The 22,500-nt window shown below is 45.5% G+C and overlaps 1 protein-coding gene across 1 annotated transcript in view; it reads right to left on the bottom strand.

Annotated features, from left to right (window-relative positions):
* Positions 1–22,500, bottom strand: part of LOC138209854 (glutamate receptor ionotropic, kainate 5-like) — a 105,824-nt gene that overhangs the window by 2,634 nt on the left and 80,690 nt on the right. Inside the window, 9 exon segments of the mRNA XM_069168647.1 lie at positions 902–1,104; positions 4,118–4,246; positions 10,559–10,784; positions 12,218–12,383; positions 13,575–13,748; positions 14,000–14,109; positions 16,704–16,817; positions 20,363–20,566; positions 20,693–20,800. Of these exon segments, the coding sequence (XP_069024748.1) occupies positions 902–1,104; positions 4,118–4,246; positions 10,559–10,784; positions 12,218–12,383; positions 13,575–13,748; positions 14,000–14,109; positions 16,704–16,817; positions 20,363–20,566; positions 20,693–20,800 (1,434 nt within the window).

The raw sequence follows: 22,500 nt of genomic DNA, 5'->3' as shown, positions 1-22,500 counted from the left end.
TTTTGAGGGTTTTTCTTAAAAATGATGACAGAATTTGTGGCATTTTAAGTGATTTTTATTTTTGGCATAAAATTGCGGAAATTAGAAAATGTTCAGATTTTTTTGTAACCACCTCGATGATAAAGCTATGTGCCGACTTCCTGTAACGATAGTCACAGAAATATTTTAGTTTGAATGTTTTTTTTATGTATTTATTGAAATTAGAGAATCAACATGAGAGAAAAAGAGTCTAAAACTGACGCATCTTTATGCTTTAATACTTTCAGCAGAGTTTCTGTTCACGACAGTTTTTAACGTAAAAATTGCGTGAAGATTATAAAAATTAGTTTCTTGGAGGCTGTTTTTTTTTTTTAAAGCTTTGCTAAATCTCTAATATGTTCTCTCCTGCAACTCTATATTAAATGAAAGAAATTAACATTTCATCAAACTGTCATTTTCACAAATTTCTTTGCGGAAGAGAATCACGGGAATTTTTGCAAAATTGCAGCAAATATGGTGAAATTTTAAAAAAATTATTTCTGCAATTTTTACCACAAAAAAAACTGCACAAACTATATCACAACATTTGATCACAACAATCACAAAAAACTGCAAAATGCAAACGTCCCGTTTCCTCTTTCAGACTGTCGATGCCCGACATGGACTGTAGGTGGCGGTATTGTGCCGAACAATAAATGCATTCAACAGAAGAAGAGAGAAAAACAAATCGTGTAAACAACAAGTTCAAGTTGAGTTCAACCACCGTTTTAACACTTTTGTTAGGATTAAATTGTTTTGTGGTAAATTTAATAAATAAATAAAAAAAGGTGTGCTGCCCCCTGGTGGTCAAAATAATCAGTTAACGCAGGTTAATGCATTTTAAACATTTAAATTCACACACACATGCAGGCGGACGACCTACTGAGGTGTGCCCGAGGCCGGGGGCGGGGCAGGAGGAGGACGAGGGAGGATGAAGAGGAGGAGGTGGAGGATGAAGGTTTACCTCGTCCGTCTCGGCGGTGCGGCGCGTCGACCACACGAACTCCATAATGGCCACGAAGACGGCGATGATGAGGCCGCAGATGAGGACAACGAAGATCCCGCCAATGTTCTCCATGCCGAGACCTGAGAGACGCGGCGACGAAGAGCGACATCGCCGTCATTTATTCTTCAGTTACAGTTAAACTGACGACCTGCAGCGCCCCCTGCTGCCTGGAGGCCGCCGACACCGACAGTCGGTTTTCATCTGAAACAAGCTGCTCCTGAACTAAAACTAAAGTTTACATCAAAACAGCTCTCAGATTTAATAACAACTTATCAGCTACAAACTGAAACCAATAAAACTCAAGTTGTGTAATTAGGTACGAATTTTGAGGGATTTGTATTTTACTTGAGTTTTTCCATTTTTTACGAAACTTTATAATTTTACTTTGCGACATTTTGTCTGACAGATTTAGTTATTTTTCAGATTACGCATTTTCATCCACTTCCTGTCCGGTGAGAAAAAAAGGATCTTCAAGTACGTCCATTTAAAAAAAACAATCCTGGTAAACTGAAAAAAAATGATTTTCAAAAATAAAGACAGATTCGCTGGGAAATGTTTTTTTCTGAGTTGGTTGACTTTGTTCTTCTTAAAAAACAGAAACAAAACAAACAGATGGGGATCTGGTGTTAAATCAAGCTTAAATAATTTACTTATTAAATATATAATAAAATGTGTAAAATAAAAATGTTTATTAATTCTGACAGAATATTAATCTAAAAACATTGAAAACATAAAACACTGACAGGGCATTTATTTTTTACTTTTCATACTTTAAAAGAATAAACTGAGTTTTTTTTTTTATAACAGTATTTACTTTTACTTAATTAAGTTCAGTAAATATCACATACTTTAAGACTTTTACTTTTTTACTTAAGTTAGCATACGAGCGTGCTAACGACTCCAACGTCATTTATCTTTGTCTGTCGGGAAAAATATTCACAGTTTAGTGTTAATAAATTATTTAAACATTTTAAAATGATTCGTTTTCAGTGTGTTATTTGTAACTGACCTCCAACTTCATTACAACAGCTAGTTTTACACAGACGACTAAAAGGCTTTTAATTTGAAGGATTTTTCCAGACAGCAGCTTTCTGTCTTAGTGGGGAACGTCACACACACACACACACACACACACACACACACACACACACACACACACACACACACACACTACACACTACACACTCAACACACACACACACACACACACACACACACACACTCACACACTACACACACACACACACACACACACACACACACACACACACACACACACACTACACACTACACACTCAACACACACACACACACACACACACACACACACACACACACACACTACACACTACACACTCAACACACACACACACACACACACACACACACACACACACACACACACACTCAACACACACACACACACACACACACACACACACACACACACACACACTCAACACACACACACACACACACACACACACACACACACTCAACACACACACACACACACACACACACACACACACACACTACACACACACTCACACACTACACACACACACTACACACACACTCACACACTACACACACACACACACACACACACACACACACACACACACACACACACACACACACTACACACTACACACTCAACACACACACACACACACACACACACACACACACACACACACACACACACACACACACTACACACTACACACTCAACACACACACACACACACACACACACACACACACACACACACACACACACACACTCAACACACACACACACACACACACACACACACACACACACACACACACTCAACACACACACACACACACACACACACACACACACACACACACACACACACACACACACACACACACTACACACACACTCACACACTACACACACACACACTACACACACACACTACACACACACACTCACACACTACACACACTACACACTCAACACACACACACACACACACACACACACACACACACACACACACACACTACACACACACTCACACACTACACACACACACTACACACACACTCACACACTACACACACACACACACACACACACACACACACACACACACACACACACACACACACACACACACACACTACACACTACACACTCAACACACACACACACACACACACACACACACACACACACACACACACACACACACACTACACACTACACACTCAACACACACACACACACACACACACACACACACACACACACACACACACACACACTCAACACACACACACACACACACACACACACACACACACACACACACTCACACACACACACACACACACACACACACACACACACACACACACACACACACACACAACACACACACACACACACACACACACACACACACACACACACACACACACACACACACACACACACACACACACTCACACACACACACACACACACACACACACACACACACACACACACACACACACACACACACACCCAGATCCAGACTGGCCCTGTTGGCGTGGCGACGTGTCTTTTGTCTCTGCTCTGGGAAGAAGAAGTCTGAACCCAGACGACAGCGAGCGGCGGATCAATACTCCGACAGGACTCCACTTCATTATGATGGACTGACGGCGGCGAGACAGTCGATGTCGAGACACGAAGAGGACAAAAGACGAGCCGGTCAACAAAGGAAATGTTCGGTCGTTAAAATCGATGAGACAAAAAAAACAGGTTTCCTGTTTTTAATGTCCTGAAAACAAAGTCAGACGGAAGACGAAAAAAAAAAAGATGGAAAATAACTTATTAAAAACTATCGATTGTTTTGTTTTTTTGCTCAACAAGTATTCGGAGGAAGTGGTGAGAAGTTTTGTTCATAACTTCCTGTCGGCCTGAGGAACATCTGGATCAACCAAGCCGTGTCATTTCAGAATATTCATTCAAATAATTTACCGTCACAACATTGAGTAACTTCTCAAAGTCGATCGAGAACTGTGACCCCACGTAGAGAATAAAAACGTGGTTGCCGTGACGCCCACCTTTGGCCCGGTGGTCCTCCTCTTTGGGACATTGTCCTCCTTCCCACCAGCGGCGCTTCAGGATCTCCAGACGGTTGTTCTCCTGCATCTGTAAGATCCCCAAAGTGATCTCGTCTCTGTACGGAGAGCCTGGAGGAGGAGAAGGAGGAGGAGGAGGAGGAGGAGCAGGAGGAAGAGGAGGAGGAGAAGGAGGAGAAAGAGGAGGAGGAGAATAGGAGGAGGAGGAGGAGGAAGAGGAGGAAGAGGAGGAGGAGAAGGAGGAGGAGGAGGATAAGGAGGAAGAGGAGAAAGAGGAGGAGCAGGAGGAGGAGGAGGAGGAGGAAGAGGAGGAGGAGGCGGAAGATGAGGAGGAGGAGCAGGAAGAGGAGGAGGAGAATAGGAGGAGGAGGAGGAGGAAGAGGAGGAAGAGGAGGAGAGTCCTTCATCATCAAATATGAGAAGATTCAGATGTAAGAAGAGGATTTATGAAGGTTTTAAAATCAATATTATATTCAGTGTTTCTTCTTGAAGGCAACAATCCAGATTTGAAGCATCGTCTGTTGTCACGGCAACAACTTTGTGTTCCACCAGAATCTGATTTATTCAACAAATTCCTTCAAAGTCTTTCGGATGGACTTTGGACTCGGTTTGAACTGGTTCTGGATTAAGTTTAAACTGGTTCTGGGCTCGGTTTGAACTGGTTCTGGGCTCGGTTTGAACTGGTTCTGGACTTAGTTTGAACTGGTTCTGGGCTCGGTTTAAACTGGTTCTGGACTCGGTTTGAACTGGTTCTGGACTTAGTTTAAACTGGTTCTGGGCTCAGTTTGAACTGGTTCTGGATTAAGTTTAAACTGGTTCTGGACTCGGTTTGAACTGGTTCTGGATTAAGTTTAAACTGGTTCTGGACTTAGTTTAAACTGGTTCTGGACTCGGTTTGAACTGGTTCTGGACTCGGTTTGAACTGGTTCTCCGTCCGTCTTGACTCCGTCAGAAAGTGACTGTGAGACGGACGGCTGCGTTTCAAGGTGAAAGATAATGGAAGACAAAGCGCCGCCGCCGTTTGAAGGATCCGGGAGGATTCATCTTTTTCTCTTCCCACTTTGCTTCTTGAGGAAATCAAACTTCCCTGTGAAGTCAAATATTTTCTCTGGTAAGTTTCCGAGAGACAGATTCACTTTTTTTTTTAAACGAAATGAACTCTTCTTTTTTTCTTTCAGTTCTTCTTCCTCTTCCTGTTTCCAATCTTCACTGGTTGGATCGTGTTATTCGATTGGGTCGAGAGTTTTTCTTCCAAACGGTAACGACGTGGGTTTCCGTAAACAACGTGAATAGGCTTCCCTCTTGTGGACGGGCGGGTGTATTACACGGCATGGTAGGTAGGTAGGTAGGTAGGTATTTACTTTATTAATCCCCGAGGGGAAATTTTTTCTCTACAGCAGCATACATACAGGAGCAATAAGATAATAATAGAAATAATAGAATAAAATATTAGAATAGAATATAATAATAGAAAAGCAATAAAATAGCAGTAAATAGCAGTAAGAAATACAAATAGAAAATATAAAATAGAAAATGCACAGTTTATACAGTACAGTATATATCTATATATAATATATACAAACAAACCAAGAAACACAGTCAACAGTGTTATTGTACTGTGATGGATTTTGCCAGAGGTGAGTTATTGTACAGTCTTATTGCAGTGGGCAGGAATGATCTCCTGTAACAGGAATGATCTCCTGTATCTGGAATGATCTCCTGTAACAGGAATGATCTCCTGTATCTGGAATGATCTCCTGTAACAGGAATGATCTCCTGTATCTGGAATGATCTCCTGTAACAGGAATGATCTCCTGTATCTGGAATGATCTCCTGTATCAGGAATGATCTCCTGTATCTGGAATGATCTCCTGTATCAGGAATGATCTCCTGTATCTGGAATGATCTCCTGTATCAGGAATGATCTCCTGTAACAGGAATGATCTCCTGTATCTGGAATGATCTCCTGTAACAGGAATGATCTCCTGTATCTGGAATGATCTCCTGTATCAGGAATGATCTCCTGTATCAGGAATGATCTCCTGTATCAGGAACGATCTCCTGTATCTGGAATGATCTCCTGTATCTGGAATGATCTCCTGTATCAGGAATGATCTCCTGTATCTGGAATGATCTCCTGTAACAGGAATGATCTCCTGTATCTGGAATGATCTCCTGTATCTGGAATGATCTCCTGTATCAGGAACGATCTCCTGTATCTGGAATGATCTCCTGTATCAGGAATGATCTCCTGTATCTGGAATGATCTCCTGTATCAGGAATGATCTCCTGTATCAGGAATGATCTCCTGTATCAGGAACGATCTCCTGTATCTGGAATGATCTCCTGTATCAGGAATGATCTCCTGTATCTGGAATGATCTCCTGTAACAGGAATGATCTCCTGTATCTGGAATGATCTCCTGTATCAGGAATGATCTCCTGTATCTGGAATGATCTCCTGTATCTGGAATGATCTCCTGTATCTGGAATGATCTCCTGTATCAGGAATGATCTCCTGTATCTGGAATGATCTCCTGTATCAGGAATGATCTCCTGTATCAGGAATGATCTCCTGTATCAGGAACGATCTCCTGTATCTGGAATGATCTCCTGTATCTGGAATGATCTCCTGTATCAGGAATGATCTCCTGTATCTGGAATGATCTCCTGTATCAGGAATGATCTCCTGTATCAGGAATGATCTCCTGTATCAGGAATGATCTCCTGTATCTGGAATGATCTCCTGTATCAGGAATGATCTCCTGTATCAGGAATGATCTCCTGTATCAGGAATGATCTCCTGTCTCTGTCCTTGTGACAGCGGAGCTGGAGGAATCTTTTGGAGAATGTCCTCCTCTGTCCCTGCAGCAGGTGGAGAGGGTGGTCAGGATTATCCAATATGGACAATAGTTTCCTCAGCGTCCTCCTCTCCACCACCTTTTCCAGACTGTCCAGTTTGTAACCGATGATGGAGCCGGCCTTCTTAACCAGTTTGTTAAGTCTGTTGGTGTCACCGGCTCCAATGCTGCTCCCCCCCCCCCCCCCCCCACCACCTCTCCCCCCCAGCAGACCACAGTGAAGAACAATGCACTGGCCACAACAGCTGGTAGAACATCTCCAACATCTCACTGCACACATTGAAGGATCGAAGTTTCCTCAAGAAAAAGAGTCGACTCATCCCCTTCTTGCAGACAGCGTTGATGTTGGTCTTCCAGTTCAGTCTGTTGTCATGGAGACACCAGGTACTTGTACTCCTCAACCATGTCCACCTCCTCTCCCAGAACTCTCAGCGGTTGTGGAGCCGTCGTCTTCCTCCTGAAGTCGACCACCATCTCTCTGGTCTTGGCCACGTTCAGAAGGAGGTGATTTCTACCAGCCCACTCCACAAAGTCCTCCACTACTGCCCTGTACTCCTCCCGTCCATCCCTTATACACCGTCCACTGACTCCTCCTCCCGTCCATCCCTTATACACCGCCCAATGACTCCTCCTCCCGTCCATCCCTTATACACCGTCCACTGACTCCTCCTCCCGTCCATCCCTTATACACCGTCCACTGACTCCTCCTCCCGTCCATCCCTTATACACCGTCCACTGCAGAGTCATCAGAGAACTTCTGCAGATGTCTTGACTCTGAGTTGTTCTGGAAGTCAGTGGTGTAGAAGGTGAACAGGAAGGAGACAGAACAGTTCCCTGAGGAGCTCCAGTACCACTGACCACCGTATCAGACAGCACACTGCCCAGACGGACAAACTGTGGTCTGCCTGTCAGGTAGTCAGTGATCCAGGAGACGGTGGACGTGTCCAACCCCCCCCCCTCCACCACCACCCGCAGCTTCTCACTCAGCAGCAGTGGTTGGATGGTGTTAAATGCACTGGAGAAATCAAAGAAAGTGATTCTCACAGAGTCACCGGTTCCATCCAGGTGAGACTGAGCTCGTTGCAGCAGGTAGATGATGGCATCGTCCACTCCCACATGAGGCTGGTACGCAAATTGCAGAGGGTCCAGAGAAGATTTCACCAGCGGCCTGAGGTGGGCCAAGACCAGCCTCTCCAGCACCTTCATCACATGAGATGTGAGGGCAACCGGTCGGTAGTTGTTGAGGCCAGATGGAGTCGTCTTCTTGGGGACAAGAACCAGGCAGGACGTCTTCCACAGCACCGGGACCTCCTCCTGCTTCAGGCTCAGGTTGAAGAGGTGTTGTAGGACCTCAGCCAGCTGGACGGCGCAGGTCTTCAGGACCACGGGGCTGATGCCGTCAGGTCCTGCAGCCTTGCGCTGGTGGAGTCTCTCCAGCTGTCTCCTAACCTGGCCAGTCGTCACAGAGAGGGGGGTGAGGGGGGTGGGTGGGGGGGTTCGAGGTGTAGATGGAGGAAGAGCCCTTTGAGATTGAGGGCTCTATGCAGTTCACCAGGGGGCACAGAGGGGGGAGGGGGGGAAGCAGCAGAGGTGTTTGGGAGGTGTGAGGTGTGGAGGAGACAGATGAGGGTGGTGAACTAAACCTGTTGAAGAAACAGTTTAGCTCATTGGACCTCTCCAGGTTCCCCCTGGTTGTTCCTCTCCAGGTTCCCCCTGGTTGTTCCTCTCCAGGTTCCCCCTGGTTGTTCCTCTCCAGGTTCCCCCTGATTGTTCCTCTCCAGGTTCCCCCTGGTTGTTCCTCTCCAGGTTCCCCCTGGTTGTCTCTCTCTCCCCTTGAACCCAGTAATCTCCTTCATACCGGTCCACACCTCCCTCACGTTGTTCTGCTGGAGTTTGGCCTCCAGCTTCCTCCTGTAGGAGTCCTTGCACTCCCTGAGCTTCTCCTTCAGGTGGCGCTGCACTCTCCTGAGCTCCTCCCTGTCCCCAGACCTGAAGGCTGCTTTCTTCTTATTAAGAAGAACTTTCAGGTGATCCACAGCTTGTTGTTGGGGAAGCAGTGTTCAGTCCGGGATGGTACGGTGGTGTGTTCACAGAATTTGATGTATTCTGTGATACAGTCCGTCCTGCTGTTGATGTCCTCCCCATGTGGTCCACACAGCACATCCCAGTCCGTGGACTCAAAGCAGTCCTGCAGGGCGTCTTTAGCCTCCTGTGTCCACCTCCTCACAGTCCTGGTGGTCACAGGCTGCCTCTGCACCAGAGGAACATACTTGGGGGTCAGCAGGACCAGGTTGTGGTCTGATCTACCAAGGGGGGGGGGGGGGGGGCAGTAGTACTGAATGCATCCATGGCATTAGCATACAGTAGGTCCAGAGTTTTATTGTTCCATGTGGGGCAGTTAACATACTGGTGCAAAGTTGGCAGTACTTTATCCAGACTGGTTAAAGTCTCCAGTAACTAACAAAAATGCACCGGGATGCTGAGTCTGAAGTTTAGCCACAGTGGAGTAGATGGTGTCCACTGCTGCCTCTACGTCAGCTGATGGAGGAACGTACGCAGCGATAACAATGGCGGACGTGAACTCCCTCGGCAAATAATACGGACGCATCCCCACGGCTAGAAGTTCAATGTCCGGGCTACAGAAATGTTCCTTCACACACGTGGTCAGGATTACACCACCTCTCGTTCACATAGACTTCAATCCCTCCACCTTTCTTCTTGCCGCTCTGCACAACGTCTCCGTCCCCCGAACAGTCCTGAAGCCGGGTACGGCCGCGCTGTGGTCCGGGAGATGTGAGTGCAGCCATGTCTCGGTGAAACACATGATGCTGCACTCCCGGTACTCTCTCTGGGTCTTTACCAGCGCGCCGAGCTCGTCCGTCTTGTTGACCAACGACCTCACGTTCCCCATTAAGATCTCCGGTACCGATGGTTTATATTTCCTCCTCTTCACCTTCATCTTAGCTCCAGCTCTGTAACCCCGACGTCTTCTCCGAAGTTCGCAGCAGTAGAGGGCTACTCAGCGTGATCAGCTGATCACGAGAGTAAACAATAACAATGCCCCCATCCAGAAACGTGGAAAAATTACGGTCCATTACGGTCCGTTAACTTAACACACGAGAGAAAGAAAAAACAAAACAACTACGAAGAGGAGAAAGGCTTAAAAAATACTAATAACAACACACTCGGGGAGGAGCTGCTGCAACAGGCTGCTGCTAGCACGGCGCCATCTTGGCATGCCAGATTGTGTGATGTCACAGCTGCTGTGATGAACTGGAGGATTCATAACGTTCACAAATCAACGATGACATCACTGATGGTCGATGACATCACTGATGGTTGATGACATCACTGATGGTTGCTGATTGGTTTTGCTGCTGTTGGATTTTCTCACCTTGAGGGAGGCTAGCAGTTCCCCCCTGTTTCCAGTCTTTGTGCTAAGCTAAGTTAAGCAGCTTCTTTTTTTTTTTTACAAACAGGTTTAATTCTGGACCAGAAATAGAGATAGTATGTTTATGAAGGCGAGTCATTGGACCAATCAGAGAGGACCTGGCTCTACTCACCCAGCGGCATGCCGATACCGTATCCTTTGGTGTCCAGCAGCCCTCCGATCTGCGTCAGGTTGCAGTTGAGGCTGCGGTAGTACTCGTTCATGGTGCTCTCCATCAGGAAGGCGTACTTGGAGTTGAGGACGCGGGCGATGCCTTCTTCAGTACTCTTCACAAACACACTGGGCTGCTTGGAGTACATGTAGTTCCACATCCGCTGGTACGTCTGGTACCGAGAGTTCTGGAGGAGGAGGGACACACACACACACACACACACACACACACACACACACCCACACCCACACACACATATACACACACATCCACACACACACACACACATATATATACACACATACACACACACACACCGCGATTGGCTGTTTCAGCGTCAATCAGCTGGTCCCTAACATGACGTAAGGACCAATCATGTGCCGAGCGTCCCTCATGCTGATCCGATCTAGTTCACATCTTTTTTCTTGTTCACTTCGTGTTTATCGATGCGGTAAAAGTCAGACGAGGATAAATCTGTGTTTTTGTTTCCGGTGGGGAGATCTGAACCAGCAGAGTTCGTCTGAACTTCATCTACGTTGGTTGCTACGGAAACAGCAGGCGCAAATACTCGGTGGGGACTACTTTCGGTTCAGGACTTTTTAACTGGTTCTTGACTGGTTTTTGAGTTGGTTTTAAACCCAGTTCAGACTTCTTTTAGACGGACCTTGTACTGCTTTTAGAAAGGCTTTAAAAGGTTTTTTGAAAGGTTTTAGAAATGTTTTAGAGATGTTTTAAAAGGTTTCAAAAGGCTTTAAAAGGTTTTAAAAGGTTTTAGAAATGTTTTAGAAGGTTTTACAAGGCTTTAAAAGGCTTTAAAAGGTTTTAGAAATGTTTTAGAAGGTTTCAAAATGTTTTAAAATGTTTTGAAAGTCTTTAAAAGGTTTTGGAAATATTTTAGAAGGTTTTAAAATGTTTTATAAGTTTTTAGAAATGTTTTATAAGGTTTTATAAGGTTTCAAAAGGCTTTAAAAGGTTTTAAAACGTTTTAAAAGGTTTTAGAAATGTTTTATAAGGTTTTAAAATGTTTTAGAAGGTTTCAAAATGTTTGAAAAGGTTTTTAAAAGGCTTTAAAAGGTTTTAGAAATGTTTTAGAATGTTTTAAAAGGTTTTAAAAGGATCTAAAATGTTAAATGTTTTAGAAGGTTTTAAAATGTTTTAAAATATTTTAGAAATGTTATAGAAGGTTTTAAAAGGTTTCAAAAGGCTTTAAAAGGCTTTAAAAGGTTTTAAAAGGTTTTAGAAATGTTTTAAAAGGTTTTAAAAGGATCTAAAATGTTTTAAAATGTTTTAGAAATGTTATAGAAGGCTTTAAAAGGTTTTAGAAGGTTTCAAAAGGCTTTAAAAGGTTTTACAAGGTTTTAGAAATGTTTTAGAATGTTTTAAAAGGTTTCAAAAGTCTTTAAAGGGCTTTAAAAGGTTTTAAAAGGTTTTAAAAGGTTTTACAAGGCTTTAAAAGGTTTTAGAAATGTTTTATAAGGTTTTAGAAATGTTTTAGAAGGTTTTAAAAGCCTTTAAAAGGTTTTAAAAGGTTTGGAACTGATGTTCGACAGATTTTGGACTTGGTTCTGGACTAGTTTTAAACTCGCTAACTCGTTATTAGAAATAAAATGTGTGTCTCACCATGAAGAAGGTCATGGTGGATCCTCCGTGGATGGTGCCGTACTGGATGTTGGTCTGGTCAGCCAGGTCGTCGGGGGACTCGATGGGCACCTCCATCCGCTGCACGGTGAGGAACGCCGCCAGGTTGGCGGTGTAGGAGGAGATAATGATGAGGGTGAACGCCCACCTGAAGGAGCAGAAGAAGAAGAGCTTTAACCCCCGACAAACTCTCGTTGCGAGCTCAGAGCCAGATGGAGGGCACGGCGGGGGGGCGTCGGGAGGTTTCTGGTAAAAATCCTCAACCTAAACATGAAGTCGGGCTGCGGCGGAGACGACAGGACGTGAATCTGTCTCCACGCTACGAGACGCTCTCCAGAAAACACTCACGAGTATTTATTCTGAGTGCCAGACGAGGCAGAGAGGATGATGACGGACCTCCTCCGGTCCCTCCGGTGTCCCGACCATCTGCCCGGCGGCAGCAACTGGGACTGAGGGGAGTGGGGGTGGAGGGGGGGAGCGGGGGGAGGGGGGGGTAGTTTACTGAGGAACTATATAACTGTACAAACTGTACACTCCTATGAGAAGGCAAAAGTCATGCAATTTAAAATCCAGAGGGCAGAGGAGCAGAACTAAAAACAAGGAGAGAAGCTGCCATCATCATCATCATCATCATCATCATCATCATCATCATCATCATCATCATCATCATCATCATCGTCGTCATCATTTTCACGAGTCTCTTTACCATCTGTTCACCTTCAGCTAATGTGAGGAGGAGGGGGGTGGGGGGGCGGGAGGGGGTAGAGTGATGATTTTACAAATGAGACAAGAGACTGCGACGTTTACACGACTGTTTGTTCGTTTGTTTGTCTGTCTGTTTATTTATTTGTTTGTTTGTTTGATCTGCCCTCCAGGAGGAGGTCAGATCAGAGCAGGATCTCCTGGCCGACAAAACGTGTGATGAGGGGGCGGAGCTTCACCGTCCGAGACAAGGTCAGGAGACAAGGTCAGGAGACAAGGTCAGGAGACACCAGGTGTTTTTTCTTTTTGTCTTTAGTGTAATTACCTGTTTGTTCGCTTAGCTGCTTGTTAGCTGCTTGTTAGCTTTCTTAGCTGCTTGTTAGCTTAGCTGCTTGTTAGCTTAGCTGCTTGTTAGCTGCTTGTTAGCTTTCTTAGCTGCTTGTTAGCTTAGCTGCTTGTTAGCTGCTTGTTAGCTTAGCTGCTTGTTAGCTGATGGTTAGCTTTCTTAGCTGCTTGTTAGCGGTGTGTTAACTTGAGTTTAGCTGTTTTTTGGTGAAATTAACTGCGAACCACGTGAACAGTGGCGCCATGGCAACAGGGTTCTCCAACATGAACCCCGTTCCCCCGTGGTACGAACCAGACTCCGCTGACGCAGCGCGTGGACAGAGCCCTCGGCATGATCTCGGAGCCCTGCTGCATGAAGCCTCCGATGGGGAACCACAGGCTGTTCCCCAGCGTGTACTGGTTCTCCAGGATGTCCCGCCGCTCCCGCAGACACGGGTGAGGGTTGTACCACTCGTAGGGGCTCAGCCTGGGAGGGGGAGGGTGATGGGGAGGGGGGGGGGGGGGTGTCGGAGGAGGAGGGGAAAGGGGGGGTCAAAAAAGATGTTCATTGGTTAGACTGAGCTCAACTTTCTCCTCGACATTTAAACTTGACTTTTAACAGTTAAACTTTGTTCTCTTTCAGGTTTCTCACCAGGTGAGTTACGTCCCTGTGAACTCGGTGTTCCTGGTTGTGAAGTGAAGATAAAATAAAAGACGCTCTGAGAGGCGGTTTGTTACCTGGCGGCGAGGAAGAGGACGCAGCTGACGGCGAGATACGCCAACAACATGAAGAGCCAGACGGCCGGAGAGAACGGGTCCAGGAAGGAGAAGTAACCGGGTTTACGACCCTGAAACACACACACACACACACACACACACACACACACACACACACACACACACACACACACACACACACATCAGGATAAAATCTGTCTGCAGCCCGAGGGCCCTTTAAAAGGTCAATGCAGCCTCTCTCTGTGTGTGTGTGTGTGTGTGTGTGTGTGTGTGTGTGTGTGTGTGTGTGTGTGTGTGTGTGTGTGTGTGTGTGTGTGTGTGTGTGTGTTCTTCAGCAGCTGGGTGTTTAGTGTATTGAAGTTACGGCGTCTCGGTTCAGATCCTGAACTTCCCTCCCGATCGAGGCGACAGATCTCCGGCGACTCGTCGGTATCGAGAGCGTAAATCGCCGCCGGCCGTTAGCGTCGGTGGAAACGATGCTCGCGGTTCGACTTAATCCTTAAATAAACACTTCAGCCTCGCCGCACATTAAACAGCTGACTGATCAATACGAGGATCGACCGTGGAGGACAGATGGTGGAGAGGAAGACGAGGAGCTGCCTTCAGGCGCCGTGGGTCGGCACGCTTCCACCAGAAATACACGTTTTATTAACGCTTGTTGTTGTGGAGCTCCTGAAGCAGACGTCACTCCGTTCAAACACCTCTTTATTATTCACATTTTGGGGGAAATTGTTGTTTTTTCCAAGTTTTTCTAAAATTGCCTTCAACTGTTATTACAACGTGTTTGATGACACGTCCATCAAACACTCGCTGCAGGAAATCGGGATGTTGCAGCAGATTTTTACACAAAAAAAATAAAACTGTCGTCAATTGAAGTTCTGTTGAAAGTTTTACAACATAAAGTCGACTTTATGTTCATTTCCACCGTATTTGCTGCAATTTTGCTAATTTCCTGTGATTTCTTTCTGCAAAAAACTCTGCTGAAGGTATGACATCATAAAGTTACTCTTTCAAAATACAACTCTCTTTATTACCATAAATAAGCGATTTAAACCCACAATTTATGTAATTGAATGTGATTTTATTTTGACTTTCCTTCATGTCTGGTGTTATGACGTTGATAAATGAAGTCATTTATCGGTACAGGTTTCCTCCTGAGTTAAAGTCATTAACTGGAGCTGTGACGTATATGTGAGAAGTTATTGAACATTAAATGGAGGAATTTAAATCCGGGTTAAAGTAAAGAGCGTTAAATGACGTCCGACCGGTGAAAGCTGCTTCTGATGAGTTCCTGCGTCACTTCGTCCCAACAGGCCGGACGTCCCGACCAACCTGCAGCTTCTCACTCAACAACTCTCACGAGCGGCTTTTTACATTTTTTTATGGCGAAGTTGTTGTGATTTAGATTTTCCCGACAAATCCTGCTTTCATGTTTAAAGACTCGGAGGAACGCGGAGGCGGCGGCTTCTTGCAGAGTTATTGTCAAGTCTTGCATCATGTCGTCAGGTCGAGTCGCTTCACAACGAATTCACACCGTCGCTTTTTAGCAGATTTCACTCAGCTGTAAATTTGAAATGTTTTTTTTTCTTCGACTGACCTCGACTGCTGCCAAAGACACTTCTACAAAATCCTGAAATAAGAGTCTGACTACGTGCAACTGTCACGCCTAGACAGCCCAAAGCGTGTCTATTTCACGCTTTGCTGTGCTACCGGGTGACCGAACTGTGGAATAAATCATTGATGCTCACTTTCTAAACAGACTTCTTAACACCTTGCAGAGTGTTTTTAAAACCTCTTTTAAAGCAGAGATGGACGTAAATATTTCCGATACCAGAACTGTATCTTTGAGGACTGATGAGTGGACAGAAAGGAAAACCAGCAACTATTGCAGGACTTCGATACCTTTTTATGAAACAAAATAAGAAAGCAGGTCTCAGTCGGACTCTCAGGAAGTCTCTGTTTTTAGATTCCAGTCAGCGGTCGTCTCTCGGAGGCTGAAGAACTCATATTTTCCCTGAAACTGAATCACTTCCTCTCCAAATAAAAGGAGAAGAACCGATCCCTCTGTCTGTCCTCGGCTTTATTAAATGTTTGGACTCGGTGACGCCGAAGAATCCAAACATGTAAAAGCAACTAAAAACAAAAAATGTACATGATCAGAAAAGTCCAAAACTCAAAACGAACTGTTTACTACGACGACACAGAAACAGCTGATTAATGTTTCGTTTTTTAATCCGCTGACGGACGAACGGCCGCGGTGCCTTCAGGTGCCTCAAACCTGTTTTTCACGATTCGTCCAACCAAACGCTGAGTTTCAAGGTCACGTCTTCTCTGTGAAGGTCTCCCGTTGACCTCTGACCTCCTGGATGTGACTCAGTTCAGTTCAGTAAAAGAAGATCCAAAAAACTGAAACCAGATTCTTCTTACACTCCTTTCAGGCGCTCGAGTGGTTAAATCATAAAAAATAAAAAAAACAGTTGCTAGGCAACGACGACGTGGGCGGCGCCTAGAAGCCGCGGAGCTCTAACGCAACGCAGGAAAATGCATCTGACTGAAACGAGCTTTTAATAAATGTAAAACCAAAAATCGAGGTTGTGTTTCAAGCCGATGCGGTTTCTGTTTCTAACTGGTGTTGAGAAACAAACCAGGAAAAGAGCAGGAAGTGGAGCAGGAAGTGGAGCAGGAAGTGGAGCGGTGAGCTCACCAGGTTCACCCGGTACAGGATGCTGATCCCCAGAGTCATGAAGGGTTTGGAGAAGTCGATGACCTTCTCCCGCTCTGAGGTGATGGTGAAGCCGGCGACCGCCAGGTCGGCTTTCTGCAGAGACACAAGAGACATGCTTTCAGTTGATGCTTGAGACTTTTCCTCTCAACTAAAAATATCCACGTCCATGTTTATTTTATTAATGAAAACTATAAATAAAACATTTTGTTGTTGTTTTGTTGTGAAAATGAACAAAAACTAAAGTAAAATGTGAACGATGGACGAACGGACAAACAAACTAAAGCAGATTTCTCCCTTTTAACTTTTCAGTAACTTTGATCTTTTTGTCTTATTCTGATTTCATCTAAACGCTCGTGAGCATTAATATTTAACTTCTTTCCTCGTATAAAAACACTTTTCTCTGAGTTTTTCCAGCAGCGACTGACTGAAGTGTAGATTTAACCTTGTCGGTGAACACGGTGACGTGAAAGTTGAAGATAATCTCATTAACGAGTAGATCCACGACGGAGCGTCGAGCTGGACGCTCTTCATCAACACTTCATTCATTAACGAGGAGACGCTTGTTCAACGGATTTCACCCACTTTCATCAGGCTCAGGGAGGGCAATGGGTGTGTGTGTGTGTGTGTGTGTGTGTGTGTGTGTGTGTGTGTGTGTGTGTGTGTTCATGTGTGTGTCTGGTGTGGTGTGTGTGTGTGTGTGTGTGTGTGTGTGTGTGTGTGTGTGTGTGTGTGTGTGGTGTGGTGTGGTGTGTGTGTGTGTGTGTGTGTGTGCGTGGTGTGGTGTGGTGTGTGTGTGTGTGTGTGTGTGTGCGTGGTGTGGTGTGTGTGTGTGCGTGGTGTGGTGTGGTGTGTGTGTGTGTGTGTGTGTGTGTGTGTGTGTGGCGTGGTGTGGTGTGTGTGTGTGTGTGTGTGTGTGTGTGGTGTGGTGTGTGTGTGTGTGCGTGGTGTGGTGTGGTGTGGTGTGGTGTGTGTGTGTGTGTGTGTGTGTGGTGTGGTGTGTGTGTGTGTGTGTGTGCGTGGTGTGGTGTGGTGTGTGTGTGTGTGTGTGCGTGGTGTGTGTGTGTGTGTGTGTGTGTGTGTGTGTGTGTGTGTGTGTGTGTGTGTGTGTGTGCGTGGTGTGGTGTGTGTGTGTGTGTGTGTGCGTGGTGTGGTGTGGTGTGGTGTGGTGTGGTGTGGTGTGTGTGGTGTGGTGTGTGTGTGTGTGTGTGTGTGTGTGTGTGTGTGTGTGTGTGTGTGTGTGTGTGCGTGGTGTGGTGTGTGTGTGTGTGTGTGTGCGTGGTGTGGTGTGTGTGTGTGTGTGTGTGCGTGGTGTGGTGTGGTGTGGTGTGGTGTGGTGTGTGTGTGTGTGTGTGTGGTGTGGTGTGTGTGTGTGTGTGTGTGTGTGTGTGTGTGTGTGTGTGTGTGTGCGTGGTGTGGTGTGTGTGTGTGTGTGTGTGCGTGGTGTGGTGTGGTGTGGTGTGTGTGTGTGTGTGTGTGTGTGTGTGTGTGCGTGGTGTGGTGTGGTGTGTGTGTGTGTGTGTGCGTGGTGTGGTGTGGTGTGTGTGTGTGTGTGTGTGTGTGCGTGGTGTGGTGTGGTGTGTGTGTGTGTGTGTGTGTGTGTGTGGTGTGGTGTGGTGTGGTGTGTGTGTGTGTGTGTGTGTGTGCGTGGTGTGGTGTGGTGTGTGTGTGTGTGTGTGCGTGGTGTGGTGTGGTGTGTGTGTGTGTGTGTGTGTGTGCGTGGTGTGGTGTGGTGTGTGTGTGTGTGTGTGTGTGTGTGCGTGGTGTGGTGTGTGTGTGTGTGTGTGCGTGGTGTGGTGTGGTGTGTGTGTGTGTGTGTGTGTGTGTGCGTGGTGTGGTGTGTGTGTGTGTGTGTGTGTGTGTGTGTGTGTGTGTGTGTGTGTGTGTGTGTGTGCGTGGTGTGGTGTGGTGTGTGTGTGTGTGTGTGTGTGTGTGCGTGGTGTGGTGTGTGTGTGTGTGTGTGTGTGTGTGTGTGTGTGTGTGTGTGCGTGGTGTGTGTGTGTGTGTGTGTGTGTGTGTGTGTGTGTGTGTGTGTGTGTGCGTGGTGTGTGTGTGTGTGTGTGTGTGTGTGTGTGTGTGTGTGTGTGTGTGTGTGTGTGTGCGTGGTGTGGTGTGGTGTGTGTGTGTGTGTGTGTGTGTGTTCGTGCTGAGGGATCCAACAGTGTAATTGAAACAGTTTTGTATAATTAGTCAGAAAAAGGCAGTTGATTAGCCTCTTAATGGCTTGTGTTTCCCATTTCCTCTTTCTGACACACACACACACACACACACACACACACACACACACACACACACACACACACACACACACACACACACACACACACACAGATCAGCCACCATCACCATTGTGGTCATCATGCTCTCTTGTGGATCTAACTCTTCCTGACTGTCCGGTCTGTTCGGTCATGTCGCCCGTTGGTTTGTGTGTCGATTTCCAAACAATTTCCCCACTTTGAATTTTTTTTCTCACTTTCCATAAATTTGTCTGAATTTACTGGAACGGCTTCACATTTAAATAATTCAGAAATTATTTAATGGTCCTCGTATAATAAAAGGACAAAAGAGTAGAATAAATTTAACTCGAAAAACCAAACAACAGGCGTCACAGCGGTTCAGTGGTTTTCATGGTCGCATCACAGTGAAAAGGTTCTGGGTTTGAATCCCGGCCTTCCTGTGTGAGTCTGCAGGTTCTCCGTGTGCCTGCGTGGGTTCTCTCGGTTCTCCGGCTTCCTCCCACCATCCAGAAACATGAACCTCAGGTTAACTGGTGGTTCTACAAATGTCCCTGAGGTGTGAATGAGAGCGTGGACGGTCTTTGTTTCCGTCTGTCTCTGTGTCCCTGTGATGGACTGACCACCTGTCCAGGTGAACCCCGCCTTCACCCAAGGTGAGCTGGGATAGGCTCCGCCCCCCCGTGACCCCAGTCAGGATAAAGAGGGTGTAGATGATGGATGGATGGAACCAAACAACAATGGATGACTGACAAATAGACACACACACACACACACACACACCACACCACACCACGCACACACACGTACGTCTTTACTTCCTCTGCAGTTTTAATTAGACGACCTCCCTGAGACACTTGATGCTTCCTCAGCGTTTCCGCCGCTCTACGTAATTGGTCGAATCTCGCGTTGCAGTTAAGGGTGCCGTCGCTGTTGCCATAACGACTAATGCAGAACCGATGGTGGAGAAATCATTGAATGCTGCTCGTCAGTGTGTCAGTGTGAGATATTTTCTGTGTGGTCACACTTTATAATTGCTCTGAAACAACATTCAGCTCATCAGTTGCTTTTCATCAACGTCGTCGCCGGAGAATCAATCAGTTCTGTAACTATTGATCGAACTGAATAAAAGAAAAGAAAATTCACGTCATCATCCATCAGTGATGTCATCATCCATCAGTGATGTCATCGTTGGTTTGTGAACGTTGTGAATCCTCCAGTTCAGATTCTGTCCGTCACCATCTTTGCTAGTTCGGAGCAGTTTGGAGCAGGAAGTGACCATATTTGGACGAGCTGGGGGAGGAGCCAGCGGTGGATCTGACCGATCTGATTGGAAACCTGACGATACCCCCCCCCCCCCCCCCCCCACACACACACACACACACTCACACACACTCACACACTCACCCTGTTGATCAGCTCGCCCACCATCCCGGTCCAGCTCCCGTTGGGCTCCGGCGCTCCGTACTGCCCGTCGTCCACCAGCTTGATCCTGAAGGAGAACTTCAAGATGTCCGCCAGCTCACGCAGCATGTCCACGCAGAAGCCCTCGTACTGCTCGTTACCCTGGAAGTCCTGGTAGTTGGACTTCCGCATCACGTAGGGGTTTTCCTGTCCAGAAGGGAGGTGGGAATAAACAAACAAACAAACAAACAAACAAACAAATGTCCGGTTTCAGCAGAGGAGCGTGAAACCCGCCCGGTAACCATAACTAACGCCAAGTCACCGGTTCGTTACCAGTATCGTGGTGACGATGAGCGTCTTGTTGGCCAGCGTCTCGGACGCGTTCAGGTCCAGCGAAGTGGAGTTCATGGCCAACGTGTTGTTGGAGTACCACGTGCCGATCTGAGGAAGACAGCAAGAGGTGGAGTCAGAGGCGGAGTCAGAGGCGGAGTCAGAGGCGGAGTCAGATAGAAGGAAAAACTAATGGATGGTTTAACTTTGAAAAGTCCGAATTTCAACCGGAAGTCTGACAGTCTGGTTACAACAAGTTTAAAGACAAACAGCTTGGCCTTGATTTGTCTTCGAATTTTCACCCCTCCGATATTACGATATGAATGCGGCAGCTTTTAGGCGTATTACCGCCACCTTCAGATGGGAGGAACACACTACAACCAGGCGCCGGGAAAAAAACGGGAAAATAAGGACGAATGAAAGTCGCATGTACGAATAGATTTTGGAGATTAAAAGGAACATCGGTGCTCCGGACGCCAGCGATGAAGCTCACGCTTCAGGGAAGGTTACGAGTGTGAAACAGAAAGCGGATCCTTCTCGTGTCGGCTTCAAGGATTCGAAGGCTCCTAAATAGTTTCCTGCACAATTACAAAATCCTCTCACGCACAAAATAAATAAATAAAAGCTGGAAGAACCCGAAACAAACGTCTTTCGTGGAGCTCCAGGCAGATGAGAACGGTCTGAGTTATGGAAGCAGCTGCAGAATCGATGCTGAGATCAATGAGGGAGGATCCGACTCCTCCCGCCTCCTTCGCCGGGTTAAATGAGTTCGTAAATACGTAGCGAAAGATGTCGTCTGCTGACCTCACGTCCTCGGTTCCCATCTGTCTTACTGCTTTTCTTCTGCTGCTTTGTTTACCCTCCAAACAAACACACATTTGTCAGACTTTCAGGATTTCCTCCGTGACGCCGAGTTTCTGTTGTTGGTTTTTTTTCGTTAGTTCTCAGAGGAGGCGATGAAAAATCCGTGTTTTAAATCAGAACACGCAATTTAAATGCTTTAAAATTGTTTACATATATATATATATATATAGTTTATATATATATATATAGTTTATTTATAGTTTATACATATATATAGTTTATATATAAAGTTTATTTATAATTTATATATATATAGTTTATTTATAGTTTATATATATATAGTTTATATGTAGTTTATATATATATAGTTTATTTATAGATTATACATAAATATAGTTTATATATATATAGTTTATTTATAGATTATACATAAATATAGTTTATTTATAGTTTATATATATAGTTTATTTATAGTTTATATATATATAGTTTATTTATAGTTTATATGTAGTTTATAGATATAGTTTATATATATATATATATAGTTTATATATATATATATAGTTTATATGTAGTTTATAGATATAGTTTATATATATATAGTTTATATATATAAACTATATTTATATATATATATACATATACATATAGTTTATATATATATATATAGTTTATTTATAGTTTAAATAAAAACCTGCTGAAGAACTGATTCTACTTTCATATCTGGATTTGGAGGAGGAGGAGGAGGGGATGGAAGAGGAGGAGGAGGTGGAAGAGGAAATGGAGGAGGAGAAGGAGGGTAACCCCCCTCCGACCCCACAGGAGACCATCTGACCCTGTGGTGACCTTTGACCTTTTACTGCTAATCTGAGGTCGTAAACCAACAACTCGGCCCGTGTGGACGAAGTCCGTCTGCATTGATTTTATCGGAGTGATGAGAGAAGCGCTTTGCTGCTGGAGGAACAGCGGTACCTGAACTCACCACCAGATTTCTGCTGGTGGAAAAA

Source organism: Embiotoca jacksoni, unplaced genomic scaffold, assembly GCF_022577435.1.
Source record: "Embiotoca jacksoni isolate LCO1_2020_lvr unplaced genomic scaffold, fEmbJac1.0.p SCAF_41, whole genome shotgun sequence".
Classification (NCBI taxonomy): Eukaryota; Metazoa; Chordata; class Actinopteri; family Embiotocidae; genus Embiotoca; species Embiotoca jacksoni.
This window is presented reverse-complemented; position numbering and strand designations above follow the sequence as displayed.